Here is an 18082-nt window from a genome sequence, read left to right on the forward strand (position 1 = left end):
GCCCCTGCTGTCGGCTGAGGACCCCCTCCCCTCCCCCCTCCCGGTCAGTGGGCACTTCCCTAAGGAACGCTTGTGCCAGGGCGGGGGGTGGTGAAGGGTAAGGTCAGCCACCTTTCCCAGGGGGGACCCGGTGACGAAAGAGGCGGCTTAGGGCGCCTCACGGCCCCTCACAGTGCAGGGCTCTCCCCGGAGAAATTCCAACTCTGAAAACCAGGGCAGAGCAGACAGAGGGACGCGGGAAAAAGACGGGTCCTGGTCTCTCAAAGCAAGACACAGATGCACCTATTACCCCGTCTGGGGAAAACTGAGGGAAATGGAAGAGAACACAAGATATGCAAAACAGTGATGCCCAAGCTTGCATCGGGACCCACACGGGTAGTGCCGGCACTTGTCACACAAATGACAAGAAAAGCTGTCCCCCTTTTCCCCAGCCACACGTAGAAAAGCACTTAAGAGCTCAAAGGTGAAGCTTGTCACACGCCAAATACAAAATGATTTACTTACATGCAGCAAATATACAAGAAGTGAATCCAAAAACAAACTTAATTCATTATATTCGCCTGGCACAACTGCAATTCAGTTTTAAAAAAATATTTGTAAAATACTGAGACTGACCTGAATTCAAGTATAACGATCTCTTCAGCAGAAACACCCTCAATGCAGTGAAACGTTCGACGGAACAAATCGAAGCAAAACGCCTTCTGAGTTTCCCCCTTAAATTTCTGTGCGGTTTTTCAAACACGGTTTTAATGCCAACACAACTCACAACTGTGTTTTTAAAATGAATATTATTGCATTGTTTTTGCATATCTTGTGGGACAGAAAATGCAGTTACTGATTCCCGTTTCAGAAGCAGAGACAGTGGTTTGCTTTTGCTTTCAAACGGCCCCAGATTTACAGCTCCCCACCCTTACGCCCCAAGGGGAACTGCGGGCGGACTGGCGGCCCGGGCGTGGCGTGGCTGCACTCAGCCCGCGCCCGCACACACACACCCCACCGTACACACGGCACACACACTCGCAGAGACCCGTGCTGCTTCCTCTCTCGGGCACGTGCTACTACACACATTTGTGCAAGACCCTACCAAGTGCATTGCTGATCACCTTTAAGTTATGAAACCAAACCGAAGAAATCTTGTCACTACCTAAGGAAATGATAACGAACTATCGGGCGTACACCACGGCCGGTAAAACTCTCCCACGGCGGCTCTGTTGAGTCCTCCGTAGAAAAGGAAACCACGACCGTTAAATAATACAACAAAACTGAACCCGATTTACATTTGCAAAAGTGAAAACGGTAAGGTGGGTGGCTGCAAAACTTTGTAAACACTCTTCTCCCTCCCTCCCCCTGGGAAAACAAAAGTATAAAAAAACAAAACCCCCCAAATGAAAACTGCAACATGCTGTGAAGAAAAATGTCAAATCCCCAAACAAAAGAGCGCTGGACAGACGCTCAGCACCACCGGTCCTGTCCCGGCGGGCGTGCGCGCTCCCCCGGCGCCGACGGTGCGGCGTGGCTGTGACCGTGGCCGGGTGGGAAGGGGGTCCAGACGCGGGTGGCGCAGGGGGCGTGGCCAGCCTGGAGCTGCAGCGCCCTCCCCTCCCCAGGGCCTGGCCGGGGCCTCCTTCCTGCCGTGAAGGCACAGGGCCCTGGCTCTATGGGGACAGTGAGGCGCGTACAGAATATGTGCAAACGAGTTCTTGACAAGCAGAGTTGAAAGACACCCGTTTGGCGTAGGGTCCTTTGGGTGAGGGCTGAGGGAGCCGAGGCGGCCGCGGGGGGTGGGGGGCCCTCCCTGGTGCCCGCGCCCTCCCCCCACCGCTCCCCGCCGGACACGGACCGCGGCTGCTTCTCTCCTGGCCGCCGACTCGGTCTTGTCCCTACGAAATGAATGAAGACGCTGTTCCGGTTAACTCCAGGTCACGAGAACAGTGAGGCACTTCTGAAACGGACCCATTAGGAACATGGAGACAAATAAAAACCCGGCATCTCCGGCCCGGCTGCTACAGGCTGCTGGCGAAGGCCCTGCTGTCCCGGGGCTCCTCTCCGCCCTGGCGGGGCTCGGGGCTGGGCGCCCAGGCCGCGTCCTCCGCGCCCCCCTCTCGGTCTGGCCCCGGGTCCCTGCAGTGTGCACACGGGAGCAGGGTACCGTTGGGGCTCTGCCGGGCGCCCCCGCTGAGGATGTTGTCGGCCGCGCTCTCCATCTCCTCGATGGTCATGTCGCAGGCGTCGGCCAGCTCCTGGGTGGTGGCCTTGAGGAACCTGGGATCCTGAGCAAACTGCCCCAGTCCTTCTGAGATCAAGACCTGGGGGAGAGGGGGCCGGGACGGCGTTACTCCTGAGCCCGGCTCTTCCCTTCGGGGCCGGCGCAGGGGCTTCCGACTGGTCACTTCGGGAGGAGAGTGTGTGTACACGCGTGCGTGTACTCGTGTGTGTGCGCATCATGTGAGTACACGTGTGTGTGCTTGCGCACCGGGCAGGAGTGGGACGGAGCACCCCTGCGGGCATTAGGGGCGTGCGGGCCAGAGGAGAGACGGCGGGGCAGGGGCACTGTCCTCAAACCCAGGCAACCTGGGCGCACGGAGGCCACAGGGGCCCTGGTCCTTCCCTCCCACCCACCCGGCGCCCCAGGATGCCCACGTGACTCCTTCCAGGAGTCTTCACTCTCCTCTGGTGACACTTGGCCCAGTGCCACTGGCTGCGTTTCTGGGGGTGAGGATCCCGGGGACGATGCGTGTGTGTGTGTGTGTGTGTGTGTGTGTGCACGCGTGTATGTGCAGGACACACCCAGCCCCTGCCCGCTCTGTCCCGAAGCGTCTGCCCCCTTCCTGGAGGCCTCGGGGAGCAGCAGGTGAGCCTGGAATACACCCCAGCCCCCGCCCGCGGCTCCCACCCCACGTGCCCTCACAGCCCCCCGCATGGCTCCCCTGCTCCCCGGCCAGTGTGACCTCCCTTCCTCGGCCGGGCTGGGCGCTCACGTGGACTTGAGACCTGACTGAGGGTCTTTCTGGCCAGGACACTTGACACCCCACAGGGCCCCTCCATTCTGCCCGTGGGGCCCCTGCCCGGCCCGCGTAGCTCGGCCTACTCACCGCCTCCACCAGGCTGCTGGCGCTGCCGTGGAAGGGCCGGCCCTGGGGCCCTGCCGGGCTGGGCACAGTGAGGGACACGGGCCGGGCCCTCCGGATGCCGCCGCTGGCCCCGCAGGGCGTGGGCTCCCCGGCCCAGGGGCCGCAGTGGACGGATGGGAAGCTGCTGGTGAGCTTGTCGCTGGACTCGGCCCCCTCCAGCCGCAGGGTGGGCACAGGCCGCAGGGGCCAGGCCGGGCCAGGCGTGGCAGGGGGCGTTGCATGCGGCGGGGGGAGGGCGCCAGGGGGATGGCTTCTCTGCAGGAGGGGGCTCAGGCCCGCCACCGCCAGCGCCTGTGGACATGACACGAGAGTGCGGGTCAGGGGGCCTCAGCCGTGTCCCACTGCCCGATGCTCGCACCCTCTCGGTCAGGCACCCGGACCTGGAGCCGGTCTCAACCGCCCTAAATAGACTCTGTGACCGTCAGTCTGCAGGGACCTTTCTCCTCTAAGCTCAGAAAGCCACGGGCCAGTGGGATCCAGGTCACCTGCTCTCTAGCCCTGGCCCCGTCCCCCGTGAGCCACGGATCCTCTCCACCTGCTCTGACGTGATGGGTCCGAGGAAGCAACACTGCCCGGTGGGGAGGCTCAGCCCGAGGGGCAGGGGGGGGACGTGGCCGCAAGGGTCAGAGGGCAGCTCAGAAGCATAGGGGGAGGCTGTAAATCGAGGGAGGTTTTCCTTCACGATAAGCAGAGACGGGTGAAATCAGCTTCTAGAAATCCCTCAGAGAAGCACGCGCGGTGTCCCCCAGGCTGCTGGCCTCCCTGCCCACTGCTCTCAAGGGCCCCCAGTCTGGGGTCCCGGGTCCCTGGGCAACTGAGGGAAGCATAAGGCTCTGCTCGACGTTCCAGAAAGCCCTGTGGAGACCACGCGTATGCGTGCGCTGGCACACAGGCCGAGCAAAATCGTGTACTTCCTTGAGCAGAAATACCATCGCCCTGGCAGAGCCATGCTGGCTGCCTTAGGCCGACTGTAAGCTGTGATTGGCACTGAATGCCTCTGGGGATAAAAAGGTCATTTAAAGCAGAGGCCCGTGGTAAGGGAGTGTGTAATCACAGAGGGAAGAAGGTGGGAGAATCTAGTTCAGCCCCCAATTGTTTAGCTGTTGGAAATCTCCATCAGTTCTAGGGTCCTAAGAGCAGCTTGGTGCTGGGGACTTGGATCTCGCCATCTTTTGGCATCACCCAGGCCAAGAGCCGGTTCAACTGCTGAATCTGCCCGGACCCGCCTTCCTGACATCATCCCTGTCCCTGACCACCTGCTGGAACACTCTCTGGTCATCTCCATATTCCAGTGGGTGGATTTTTGTGTAGCTAAATGTCCAGGTGTCTTATGGCTCCAGGTGTGACCGCACCTGCCTGTCGTGTAGCCATGTCTGGGGAGGGAACATCTGGCCACTGGGAGGAGAATGCTCAGGCCGACCCGGAGCAGCTGGTCCTTCCAGCCTCCAGAGGGGCTCCTGCTGTCCAGGAGGACCTCCCGGGTCTCCCGCCCGGGAGAGCACGGTCCTCGTGTGGGAAGAGCCCCCTCCCCGGGGGCTGTTAGGGCCAGGGGTGGGGACACAGCCGTGGTCTGGACAGGAAGGCTGATGGGCGTCTGGGGGGTTTGGTGCACGACCATCACGGGGTTGTCTAGCCTGCTAGGTGGTGGCCTGTGGCCTGTCCCAAAGTGGGGGCTACCTGATGGTGAACGAGATGCAGAGGCAGAACTGTCTTCTGAGAGATGTCTCCCCCTGGATTCTTCTGTCGCTTCAGACACTCAAGGTGGAAGGAGGCCCTTCGACCTGTGGAGCAAGTGATGGGTCAGCACAGAAGATGACACGGGGGACTTCCCTGGTGGCGCAGTGGATAAGACTCTGTGGTCCCAATACAAGGGGCCCGGGTTCGATCCCTGGTCAGGGAACTAGATCCCACATGCATGCCACAACTAAGGAGCCTGCATGCTGCAATTAAGGAGCCGGTGAGCCACAATTAAGACCCGGCACAACCAAATAAATAAATATTAAAAAAAAAAAAAAAAAGAGAGAGAAGAAGATGACACGGCCCCGACGGCTCACACCAAGGGAGGGGCAAGAATGCCCCCTCCCCCCGCCCTGGGCCCCTCACTGAGGTGCTGCATTAGCACACGTCCAGCCCGGGTCCAGCCCAACCGTGGGCCACTTGAGCCCCACGAGATGACGTTCCTCAGTCACCCCTGTGTGCCTGGCCACCGTCACGGGGGGGGGGGCACCGTCAGAGAGAGGGTCTGAGGTTACCTAGGGAGGCAGAGCGCAGGAAGCCCCTCTTCGGAGAGAGATGGATGTCTCTCCTGTCCTCCTCGGGGGGCGCCAGCTGCCGATTCTCATCGTCCTGGTAGGAGAGCCTGGAGCAGAGGACACTGGGCACTGTAACCTCCGGGCAGCCTGCTTTTTCCCTAGTGAGGGGACCCCCACTCTGTGCTCTCTAAAGGCCGCGCTCTCTGCTGTCACAGATGTTCCCGCGGCTCCTTCCGCCTGTGCCCCGTGTGTCCTCCTGCACTTGTGATGCGAGGCAGGGGGACCACCGCTGCTGAGAAAGCTGGAAACAAATTCTGGGCCTGCAGCTCCTCTCTGCACTGGCGTGCTCACAGGCGGATGCTGTCCACCACGGCCACTCCCAGCGCGAGACCACGCTTGTGCCCCTCACTCTCCGGGCCTGCCCACCCTTGGTCAGCAAGAGCGCGAACGTGCGGTCATCGGTGAGGGGCAGCTGCGGGCCCTTGGGGGTGTCCAGTGAGTCAACAGCTCCTGGGCCTTCTAACGGGCACTCAGTGAGAAACGGCTCCCCCTGGCCCAGGGCACACGACAGACGTGCCCAAGGGCCAGGCTCGGGTCCACGATTGCCTTCCCTGAATCCGCGGCACCCGAGAGCCGCTGTTCTACCTTGGCCTGGGCTGCTTCACTGAAAACAGCCCCTGTAGTCCCTAAGCTGAATTTGCAACCCCTAGCGGAGCCGTCTGCACCCCAGACGCCCGCGTGGCTTCTAAGCCCTTCGTGTCACGGACGAGGCCACCGCCTGTGCCTGGTGTGACTCCACGTACTTTGAGGACAGAGCCTGTGCTCCTGGTGTGTTGTCTGCAAGCGTTTGCAGACATGCAGGGAGGGTTCTGGACGAAAGCCACCGTGCTTGCCTGTCACGTTCAGCTTGGTCACCCTCCCTGTTACATTTTCTTCGTATCCAGACCGTAACCACTCTTGAAGCCCCAGCTTCTGTGTGACCTCGTGCCTGGTGCCTCTCTCCGACCTTGACCTTCTCTGAGCGCCTGTACTCTCGCTGTTTGCACCACCCTGTGAGTAGCTACTGAGGAAATCTTTATTTTCCTCCTCTGAGAGCCTCTTAGCTCCTGAACCAGCCTGTGGCCTCCCTTGGGTGCCGAGGCCGGTTCGTCCACCATCTAGCAGAGGGCCTGCAAGTACCAAGCACGCACCAAGCGCCTAGACGGTGGGAACAGATGCTCTTCTTGATGTTAATCAAGATGTTAATCTGCATCCTCTGAGCAGCGAAAGCTGGAAGGCCTGGTCCTTCCTTGTGATAAAGTGTTCCTCTCAGGAAATCTTCTAACACAGGGTCAACTTTGTGAACGCAACTCACAGTCACAAATACATTTTATGGGACTTGGCGACAAATGCTTCACAAAGTAATACTACCTTTGTGACTTTGAATACGCTATTTCCTATTGTCCTTTTCTAGCCTATTCTATGCTATTCTGTGCTATGATTTCTTTTAATAGTGTTGATTGTAACCGACTAAGCAAATGTCACAGCTTCCTAATGGGTCTGGATCTGCAGTTTAAAAACCCTTCTCTTAAAAAATTCCGGCTGCTGTGGAAATCTCAGCTACGGCTGACAACAGCGCCCTCTGCTGGCAGCTTTATTATAGGCAGTTTCACGAATATTTAATTGTCAATATGTACACGTGTCAAGAAAGCCTAGGAAACAACGTTTAGCAGTTTTCCTGAAAACATCGTGTCATGAGGAAGCGCCAAGCCAACGAGGGGACCGTGTGTATGAGGGTGGGGGGCTTCCTCTGCTTTGCTGCTGCCAGAGGAGGATTCCAGGGGCCCGCCCGTCACCCCCTACCCTCCCCTTCTCGGGCAGCCGGAGAGGGCAAAGCTCACATCTCCGTGCAGATCAGGCTGGGCTCGCTGCCGTACTCGGCGTCCTCATCCATCCTCAGGCCACAAGTCTCATCCCGAGGGGCCTCGTCCTGACACACCATGGCTATCAGGCTGTCCCGGGAGGGGCACCTGAAGTGTTGGGGTAGAGACGAAAGTCAGCAACCGCCAGCCCCTCCCCTCCCCCAGGCAGGTGACGCATCACACACACTCACACACACACACACATACAGACACACACACAGACACAGACACACACAGACACACAGACACACATACACACACAGACACACACAGACACACATACACACACACACATACACACACAGACACAGACACACACACACAGACACACACACACACAGACACACACACACAGACACACACACACAGACACACACACAGACACACACACACAGACACACATACACATACACACACAGACACACACACAGACACACACACACACAGACACACATACACACACACAAATACACACAGACACACACACAAATACACACAGACACACACACACAGACACACACACACAGACACACACACACAGACACACACACAAATACACACACACAGACACACACACACAGACACACACACAGACACACACACACAGACACACACACACAGACACACACAAATACACACGCACAGACACACACACAGACACAAACACACACACAGACACACACACACATACACACACACAGACACACACACACAAATACACACGCACACACACACACAGACACACACACACAAATACACACACACAGAGACACACACACAGAGACACACAGACACACACACAAATACACATACACACAGACACACACAGACACACACACACACACATACACACACAAATACACACACACAGAGACACACACACAGACACACACAAATACACATACACACAGACACACACACACACAGACACACACACACATACACACACACAGACACACACACAGACACAGACACACACACACACACATACACACACAGACACACAGACACACACATACACACACACAAATACACACACGCGCGACCACCGATGGAGCCGAGAAGTGTTACCATAAGGGTTCCATGGGGGGGAAGGGCCTCCGGGTTAGCACCCTAGGGGATCTGATTCTGACCCGGTTCAGTTACACTCTGGGGTAAGTCATGTAGCCCACCCATGACTAGTGTCCCCACCAGTAACACCATCTGCCTGCCCGGCTCAGGGCCGGCCGCACTATTCGGGAGGGGCGGGGGACCAGCGAGGGGCTGGTCCCCTCCCTGTACTGCAGACAGCCGGGCCTGTGGGCATTTGCTGGGCAGAGCTGAGGACTTCCCGGTGTCGTACGTGACACGCTTTTGATTTGGTGTTGACTCCTTAGAGCAAAGCACAGAGGAGAGGCCTCACAAAGGGGTTCGTCCTTCTGAGCAGTGGGGAGTGAGCCTGAGCCCCCCGAGCCTGAGTCCCCCTGAGCTGCAGACCTTCTACACCAGAACGTGCCGCAGACTGAGCTGCTCGCTCTCCAGGCCCTGGTCTGCTGCTCACTGGGTCACGTGGCCTTTCGCTCTGGCCTCTGGCCTCCCTTCCTGTCTGTGTCCTGCTCGGTGTCTCCCTCCACCTTTCTTCCTGTAGGTCCTGGGTGCTGGGGCCCACTTTATGCTCAGGCTCCCAGGGCCTCTGGGAGATATTCCAGCTTATCCTCTCAGATCTGAGTGCGGGGCCAGTGGCCAGCTTTGACCCTGCGCCTGTGAGCCACTCGGGGAGGGTCTGGGCGGATCTCTGGAGGAGGCCCTGACCGATGGTGCCCTGCCCCCGGTGACTGACACAGGAGACGCTGCATGCTCTTGCTGGCGTGGGAGGGGCGCGACGTGGGCTGGGGACGCCCCCCGCGGGCCGCCGTGTGCAGGACCTGAGTCCAGAGCTGGTGCCACCGCACTCAGCCGTGAGCTGCGATGGGCGGGACACGGCCCGGGCTGGACCCTCGGCTAATGCGGGCGTGGCGAAGGGACGTGAACACCGGGAGGCCGGGAGCTGGCCTCTGGGATGAACGCAGCTCAGGACACTTGTCCAGGGATTTAGAAAAGATCACTTCTGGATCTGAGCTGGAGGGGAGGAAAGGAGGTCTGCCCCAGAAACGGGGCTGCTGGGGGCTGCTGTCCCGCTCGGAGGGGCAGCTCAGCTAAGGGTGAGGTGTTCAGATCCTCCCGGGCCTGGGAGCCTGGAGCTGCCGATATAAGTGAGGCACTTGCCGAGGCCCAGGGCATGGAAGAAGGCGCTGACCGCCCCAGCACGTCATGGCAGTGGGTCCTGGGGCACCAGGGAGCAGCGGGCGGGAGAAAAGAAAGGGACAGGAGCCGGGAGACGTCAGGACTGCCAGGAATGATCCCGCGTGGGGTCAGAGCAGGCAAGCGCCCAGCGAAGGGCCTCCTGCCTCCAGAATGCCTCCTCCCGGGGACGAGAAGGGCACTAAGAAGACGGGGTGGGCCTGCCCCATCCCCTGGGGGCCCAAGGCCAGGTTTGGGCAGAGACTTGAGAAAGGCCCAGGGGACGGAGACGGTGGTGTCTCCAGGATGCAAACATCTCGGGCATCGGGGCCAGGGCCTCTCCGCTTCGGGGGAGAAAGCAGAGAAGGCCCCGTCCAGAGGCGCGCACCTCGGGACACCTGCTGGCCAGGTGTCACGGGGCCTCCCGAGCACGGCTGCAGGACCCGGGAGGCTGCGTTGGCCGCCCTCTGGCCGGGGTCTGGGCAGCAGCCTCCACCCCAGCTGGAGGGCTGAGGGGTCAAATGCTCCTCTCCAAGCCCCTCCTGTGCAACCCCGTGCTCACCTCTGGGAGCTGAGCCTCCACGAGGCCCCCTGCACCTGGACAGCAGGAGACAAGGGGGGCCCACGGCCCTCCACGGTGCTGATGCTGACAGCACCGGGCTGGCCGGCAGGGCAGGGGCAGCGGCCCAGGGCGGTGTTGTTGGCGTTGTTGATGTTGGCGTTGGAACCCATGGACGAGTAGCTGCTGGGGGTGAAGGTGGAATCCACCAGTTTCTCGTGGGAGGGCGACTCCGCGTCCCCCTGGCTGGTGCCCGCCTTGCTGATGTGCAGAGGGCGCTGGGTGGTGAAGGTCTGGGGGAAGGTGCTCCGGCTGTCGCTGGGGTAGTAGCCCACGTGGTTGCCGAACAGGCCACCGGCCCTCTGCAGGTGAGACGGAGGGGTATGTGGGGGGTGGCCTGCCCACGGCCGCCTCTCCTTCTCCACCAGGAGCTCAGCCCACCGGGCAACACATGGCAGAGTCTCAGGCGGAGACCCTTCGCTGCAGCAGGGGGGCGTGTGAGGGCCGAGGGTGGAAAACAGGGCCCGAAGGCTCTAATGGGATTTAAAAAAAGAATCCAACTGGCTCCCTGAGCTAGGAGCTACGTTGGCCAAACGGTTCTGAGAATAAGAAGGGCTTAGTTACTACACCAATTACACTCTGGCCTCCTTTCCCCTGGGAGAGTCTTAGATTTCAAATCAGGAACCAGTGTTTTCCCCCGACGTCCCCCCTTGTCCCGGGCAAGTGGGCAAGTAGCTACCTGCAAGGCTGGGGGTGTCTCTTGGGGTCACACTGACGTGCTAGTGTGTCCCCGAGGCCATTCAGTGACGGACATTTCACAGCGACAAGGAGGAGGGTGGTGAGGACAAGACAGCCTCAGGGTGATGGGCTCCTCTCACCCCCATGCTTCCACCGCCTGGGAGCCTGCTGGGGCCGGGAGGCGGGGTGAGAGGCCCTAGCGCAGTTCTGGGTGGTAGTGTCTCACTTGCTATAGGATTTTTAGCCAAATACCTTGGGGATTCATGAAGAGAGCTGGGTGCAAGGGCCCCAGAATTCCAGTGGGCACTAGTTTTCACTGTTAAAACTGATGGCAGAGGCTCACCTGGTGGCGCAGTGGTTAGGAATCTGCCTGCCAGTGCAGGGGACACGGGTTCAAGCCCTGGTCCGGGAAGATCCCACATGACGCGGAGCAACTAAGCCCATGCGCCCCAACTACTAAGCCTGCGCTCTAGAGCCCATGAGACACAACTACTGAGACTACGTGCCACAACTACTGAAGCCTGTGTGCCTAGAGCCCGTGCTCCGCAACGAGAGAAGCCACAGCAATGAAAAGCCCGTGCACTGCAATGAAGAGCAGCTCCCACTCGCCGCAACTAGAGAAAGTCCGCGTGCAGCAACGAAGACCCAACGCAGCCAAAATAAATAAATTTATAAAATAGATAAAAAAATAAATTAAATAAAATTTAAAAAAATGTATAAAACTGACGGCAGCCTCGGTATCCAGGAGGGGAGAGAGGAGGCCGGAGAGGGCTTTGGGGCCTGGAGACCTCATGGTCTAAGTCAAGATTGCCACTGGCTTCCAGACCTCTGCTGCCTGATACCGCACATCTTCTGGTTTTTTCAAGAGAGGATAGAAGTCTAGATTTTTATTTGAATGTGCCAGATTTTCAAATGTTGGCGAACAAAATAGGTCTGTGGATTCGACGTGGCACAAAGGCCAGCACTTTTGCAACGTGTAACGTAGAAACGTCTCCTAAAAAACATTTCCTTAGCAAAACAGCTCCCTCGCACCTTCTCCGAGGGCCAGTGATGCTCTGTGAGCTGCCGGCTCCGGGGAGCCCCAGCTTGGGAAGGACTACTAGGCTTGGATGAGGTGAAGGGCTGGGGGAGGGCTGGGGAAGGGCTGGGGGAGGGCTTGGGGGAGGGCTTGGGGGAGGGCTGGGGGAGGGCTGGGGGAGGGCTGGGGGGAGGGCTGGGGGGAGGGCTGGGGGAGGGCTGGGGGCGGGGAGCTGGGATCCTGCCGAAGACTCAGGGCTTCCTCCCTGGATTCAGGACGCCAGCCCACCCTTCTGCTCCAAACCCAGCTTTACGGAGGTGGAAGACCGCGGCCGGGGCACCCCCCTACCCTGAAGATGTCATCTTCCGAGGCCGCGGACACAGCCTCCTTCATGGCCTTGTCCAGCTCCTCCTCGGCGGTCAGGTCCCCGGAGATGGCCCGGCGGATCTCGGGCCCGAGGTCATGCAGGGTGCGCAGACCAGCCTGGAGCCCAGGGGGATGATGCGTGAGGGCCCTGGTGCCCCACCTGCCACCCACCCGCCCCTGTGCCTCTCCCCGCAGCAGGCCAGCCTGCGGAGGTCCACAGGGCATGAAGGCATGTTGGGAGGGGCTGTTTCGGGGGTGTCAGCAGACCCCCCGGCCAACTCCCCGAGCTCTGCGGGCTGCGAGGCCACAGGAGGGGAGGGTCACCCCTGCAGCATCCCCCTTGGGGAAGCCTCAGGCCCCTCAGGAAGGGACCCGCCTCCAGCCAGCCCGTGAGAGCCCCGGACCTGGCAGAGGCGAGAGGAGGGTGCCAGGCCCCCGGGGGGCGAGGGCCCTCACCTGCAGGGACAGGGCGTTCCTCTGGGGGGGCTTGCCCACCAGGCCCTGCTCTTTGCGCTTCTTGAATTTCCGGAAATACTCTTGGATCAGGAAAGTAGCGTAAAACTTGCCCACCGTGACCTCATCATCTGAGAGCAAAGGGAGGACAGGGTGAACAGGGCGTAAACAGGGGGGCTGGCCAGGCGTCAGGAGCCTTTTGTCAGCATCCACGCCTTCTTAAGTTTTCTCAATTAAATTTTTTGGAAGAGGCTCTCCATGCACGTGGTTCAAAAAGACAAAAACATACAAAAAGGTGTGTGTACAGTGAAGAGTCTCTCCCCCCACCTCCTATCAGATAACCTTTCTCTTTTGTTTCTTATTTCCCCAGAGACTCTTGATGCAAATGCTTCCTGCAAATAAGCAAATATATTCCTACCCTCTCTTTTTTTCACAGAAAAAGTAGCCTATTGTCAAACTTATTTCCCACCTTGCATTTTTTACTTAACTGACCTTGTTGATTAACTCTTTTAAGATTCTGAAGCTCCGGGTGCCCACTGATAATCGCCCAGTCCCCTAAGGGCTAGCGTTCTGCTTAAGGGTTGGTGGGAGGGGTTGGTGGGAGGGGCGCAGGCCCCCCATCTCGGTCGGGGCTTTCTAACCCCGTGGCTGGGCTGCTCCCCAAGTGACACAAGACAGAATCAGCCTCCGTCTTGGGGACGAAGTGGGTGGTGAGAAGCGAGTGGGGCCCCGAGGGGAGCAGTTCCTGCCCCACGAGGAGCCCCCCTGCCCCATCTTCTGGTTCTTGGGGGAAGACGGGGCGGAAGGCCTGGAGAAGGCTGCTGGGTTGCATCTGGGGGCTGTGATGGCTCCCCTGCTCCTAGCTGTCTCGTGACAGTAGCCAAACCCACAGCTGCTTGCCTTCCGTCCGGCCGGCAGGGTCCCCAGCCCCAAGTGGAGGGGATGCCTGAGCCCTGTCTGCCGTGAATCGGGGAAGACTGGGTCTGGTGGGAAGGGTGGCCCCCTTGGACCTGGGTCCTGAATCCACAGGGCTCTCACCACCAGCCTGGGGTCAGCTACTCAGCAGCTGAGAACCAGCTCCTAGAACAGGTGTCACAGAACCGTGATGAGGATTAAGGGACGTGGTGCGTGTGACGCCAGGCCGCGTGGCGCCCATCCCCAGGCCTGCCTTCCTTTCGGGGGTGGGTCTCGTCAGGGGCAGCACCCCCTTTTAAGGAGTGTTTTGGGAACGTATGGGACTTTCTCAATGTCACTGCGATTGTCACCATGCTTTGGGGATGCTGCTGGCGTGAACGACGTGGCTCTGGACGTGTCCCGAAAAGCACAGTGAATACTACCTTGGCACCCTGCCAAGGCCACGCCAGACGTCTGTGGGGGGACCTCCCGCTGTAACCACTTGAGCTAAGACCCTCACTCGGCTCCACGTGGGACCTGCACGGCTGTGATATTCCAGTTTCCCAGGAATATACCTGCTGTTTAAATGGATGGAAGACCACTTTGTTTTGTTTCAAGCTGAGTAAGAAGGGTGCACATTTCAGAAAACTGTGTCCCTGACGGCATCGCTCCGTGAATGTGGCCCCCACGGGGCTGGACCACGATCAGTCTGCACTTACCCCACGTGTGTGCCCAGAGCTGTCTGTACTTATTTAAAGACAGGCCATAAGCCCGTACTTACTTCAAAAAGACAAACGCAAAACGTCAACAATGTCAACACTGTTTGTTTCCTTTAAACACAAACTTATTCATAACAGTGGGTGCAGACGAGCGTTGGTCAGTTAACTAGAAATTCGGGCCCCTGAGTTGTCCCTGAGTATTTATTTATTGAAAAACATTTGATGTTAACGTATTTCACATTAAAGTGTTGTACCCATACTTTGGCAACTGTATACGGAGGACAGTTGACAGAGTCGACAAACACTGCCCCGGGAGGATCAGGAAGGGGCGTCCCGGGGGGCTCCTTCTCCAGGACCCCATCATTCCTAGAGCACCCAGCCCGGCAAGTTATGGGGAAAGCTCCGCTTTGCAGAGTTTCCTTGAAGTTCTGCCAAACCTCCAGGCATCGGGGGGCCTAGCTCGGCCTCCTCTGTGACCTCAGGCTTGGACCAGGCTCCAGCCCGAAAGGGCAGGCCTCCCGCAGCCTGGACTCAGGACTCGCATAGCCCGGGGTGGGGTGGCTCACCTCCCGCAGGCGGAACCACCTGGTCCAGCAGCTTCATGCTGGTCCGCTTCCAGATCTTCTTGATGATGGCCCGCAGCTCCTCGTTGGCCTGTTCCAGGTTCCCTGTGGGGAGGGAGATGCAAGGCCGACTGACCAGCTGCCCCTGGGGGCCTCCCGTGGGCTGGTCCTGCTGTGGGAGTGGTGGCCGCGGCCCGCGGGCTCTGCCTGCAATGGCTCTGGCCCGTCAGCCCCATCATCCTCCCCCCGGGGCTCCCGCTGTCCGCCTCCGTCCCCTCTTGGCCTCTCTCCCCTTCCTCCCTGCCTGCTGCTTGGTCGCCAGGGCAACCCTGCACCCACTCTGTGTCCCTCCTTCTCCTTGAGGGGGCCCCTGAGGCCCGTGAGACTGCTGGAGCTGGATCGAGCTGGACGGCCACAGGGGCTCCCCCTGGGCCGCCAGGGAAATGTGGGCGACTGGAAGGAAGTGTGGTCCCTCCGCAGACCCACGTGGAGCGTCCACGCTCGGGGGTCTCTGTGTCAAAGCCCTTTGCTGAGTCTCCTGCTGGGAGAAGGTGGCAAAACCTTGGCGTGGAAGCAGAAACCAGAAGACGGGGGTCCCGAGGTTGGGGGCTTCTCTGGGTCTCCTTTCTCCACTGGCAAAACAGGCTTAATTAGGTGCCTCTCTGTGCGCCTCTGGGATACTGGCCTTACAGCCCTGGGAGAGGAAAGCTGAGACCCGCAGCCGTAAGAGAGGACCGGGGGGCTGGGTCTAACACACCCCCAGCTCTCTCCCGCCACCACCAAGCATGCGCCCTGCATGGCCCCTGGAACCGTGAACTCGGGGCCTTACCCTGTGGTCGGGTTATGTTATACGGCGCATGTGCCGTAGGATGGGGAAGCTGTCCAGTGGGGCCTGAGCTAATCCCAACAGTGGACTAGCTCTTCACAAGGAGAGGGTCCTTAGGGGCAAATTCCAGTTATAAAATAAACATGTCCTGAGGATGTAAAGTACAGCATGACAGCATGGGGACCACAGTTAACAATACTGTACTGTACGTGTGCAAGTTGCTAAGAGAGCAGATCTTAAAGGTTCTCATCACAAGAAAAAAATTGTAACTGTGAGGTGACAGGTGTTAACCAGACTTGTGGTGAGCATTTTGCAATAAATACAAATACGGGATCACTATGTTGTTCATCTGAAACAAATGTAATGTCACATGTTAGTTATGACTCAATAAAAAATCACACAAAGCAAAAAACAAACAAAAGTAATTCACGACGGGGGCCAAAGACAAGAGAGTCCTCCGTGGCTGGGAGCAGGGCAGGCGCAGGGCTGCGTGCGGGGCTCGGGGGCCTTGGGGGCACAGCCGAGAGCTGGTCCTGCACCTGCAGCGAGTGAGTCTGCTGACAGCCTGAGCAAGTCGGAAGTAGACTCTTCCCCGAGCTCCGGGAAGAGGACACGTCCGGGTCAACAGTCTGGTTTTGGCCTGGAGGCCCCACGGTTGGACTCCAGACCTTCAGAGGGGGAGGTGCTGTGTGGGTGGTGACTCGGCAGCGGGCGAGCACAGCGGGCTCAGAGGCCGGCGCCGGGGAGGTGGCCGGCGGGTCCCGACACGTGTAGCGGGAGCCCTGATGGACACGATGCTCAGATACACTCGTCTTCCGCGGCGGGCTCAACGGTGCCCCCATGTTCACACCCACCTGGAACCTTAGGCGTCCTGTAGGTAGAAATCTTCGCAGGTGTATTAGCTGAGATGAGGGCGTGCTCATTGGGGGAGGGGACGACATTCATCCAATGTGACTGGTGTCCTCATAAGAGGAGGGGATGCAGAGAGACGCTCAGAGAAGACAGCGGGGGGCGGGCGGAGACGGAATCAGGGAGCGGAGAAACCCAGCTAGGTGCCTGGGGGGCCCAGCACTGCCCGCACTGCCAGCCGCCGGGACAGGCCGGGAGGGGCCCCGTCCGCGCCCCCAGAGGGACCCACCCCGCTGACCGCTGGCGCCTCGCCTTCGGACTTCTGGCCTGACTGTGAGAGAATGAATTTCCGTTGTTTGAAGCCCCCAGTTTGTGATAATTTGTTACGACAGACCTGCGCAATGACACGTCTTCCAAAAGGGTCTGTCACTTTTCTCCAAGGCTTAATTCATTCTCACCGCGAGCTATGTAACCTCGAACTTCATAACCCTTGTTTCATGTCATCTAAGTGTTTCAGGACATCTTCCTTCCGTATCCTGGGTTGATGGGGCCTGGGACATTGCTGGTTCTCTCGAGCAGGCGCTAATTTCTCTCCAAATACCCCAGCTCACAGTCTGCAGGGTGAGGACCGCGTGGCATTTAGTCTCCCGGATTTAGATGCTTTCTCCAGTTTCTTTGTAGTTGCTTCTAAGAACTCACCTTTGTTTCCCGGACTTAAGAGTTTAACACGTTGGTTGCAGGCGGGGAGGGTGCCTGTCTCTGAGGAAGGTTTGCCTCGAGTTGATGTTGTGGGCCCTTTGGGAACTATTCCTTTTTTTCTTTTCTTTTTTTCTTTGGCCGTGCTGCGTGGCATGCGGGATCTTAGTTCCCCAACCAGGGATTGAACCTGTGCCCCCTGCAGTGGAAGTGCGGAGCCTTAACCACTGGACCGTCAGGGAAGTTGCCCTTTTTTCAGTTTTAAATTGTATTTTATGGTGGTAAGAACACGGAACGTGAGATCTACCATCTAGCAGGACTTAACGTGAAAATGCAGAATTCTGAGCTACAGGGGCGGTTGTCCCTCAGCAGACAATGTCTGTGTTTGGAGTTTCCTTTAATTCTTGGCTTGACTGGTCCCGCGCGGCTGGCTGCTCCCCTGCTCTCGGGACAGTGTTTTCTCAGGATGGGCTGTGCGTGTCCGGCTCTAAGGTTGAAGAGTCTTTGTCTGGACTTGGTTTGCTCTGACGAGCACCTTGACGGTGCTGAGTCCTGGCTCCAACGTCAGCGCTTCTCGTTCCTCCACGGGATGAAGATTCATCTCCTCACTTTACATCAAAACTTAAGGACCACAACACGTTCCTTCCAGGAGTCTTTCTAGCTTCCCTCCTTGAAAAAGAAAACCTTCCCTCCTGGAAGGAACCATAACCACAGTCATTGTGGAAAGTTTGGAAAAGTAAAGGAAGAAGGTAAGGGAGGTGAAGAGGAGCATCTGATTCCACCGCTCACGACAATCGAGGCTAACGTGGTAGCGAACTTCCCTCCAGGCTTCCCCCTGGTCACACACACGCCTACACA

At 58.6% G+C, this 18082-nt stretch overlaps 1 protein-coding gene across 11 annotated transcripts in view; it reads right to left on the reverse strand.

Annotated features, from left to right (window-relative positions):
• Window positions 1-771: 771 nt before the first annotated feature.
• CACNA1C (calcium voltage-gated channel subunit alpha1 C) overlaps window positions 772-18082 on the reverse strand; it is a 462295-nt gene continuing 444984 nt past the window's right edge. For all 11 annotated transcript variants that reach the window (XM_012539272.3, XM_049694801.1, XM_012539283.3 and 8 more), the window contains 9 exons: window positions 14857-14958; window positions 12681-12808; window positions 12207-12341; window positions 10106-10464; window positions 7264-7392; window positions 5384-5490; window positions 4809-4912; window positions 3093-3422; window positions 772-2306 (listed from right to left, as the gene is read on the reverse strand). In XM_012539272.3, the coding sequence (XP_012394726.1) occupies window positions 2004-2306; window positions 3093-3422; window positions 4809-4912; window positions 5384-5490; window positions 7264-7392; window positions 10106-10464; window positions 12207-12341; window positions 12681-12808; window positions 14857-14958 (1697 nt within the window). In that variant the 3' untranslated portion in view covers window positions 772-2003. The remainder of the gene's footprint in view (window positions 2307-3092; window positions 3423-4808; window positions 4913-5383; window positions 5491-7263; window positions 7393-10105; window positions 10465-12206; window positions 12342-12680; window positions 12809-14856; window positions 14959-18082) is intronic.

Source organism: Orcinus orca, chromosome 11 (assembly GCF_937001465.1).
Source record: "Orcinus orca chromosome 11, mOrcOrc1.1, whole genome shotgun sequence".
Taxonomy (NCBI): Eukaryota; Metazoa; Chordata; class Mammalia; order Artiodactyla; family Delphinidae; genus Orcinus; species Orcinus orca.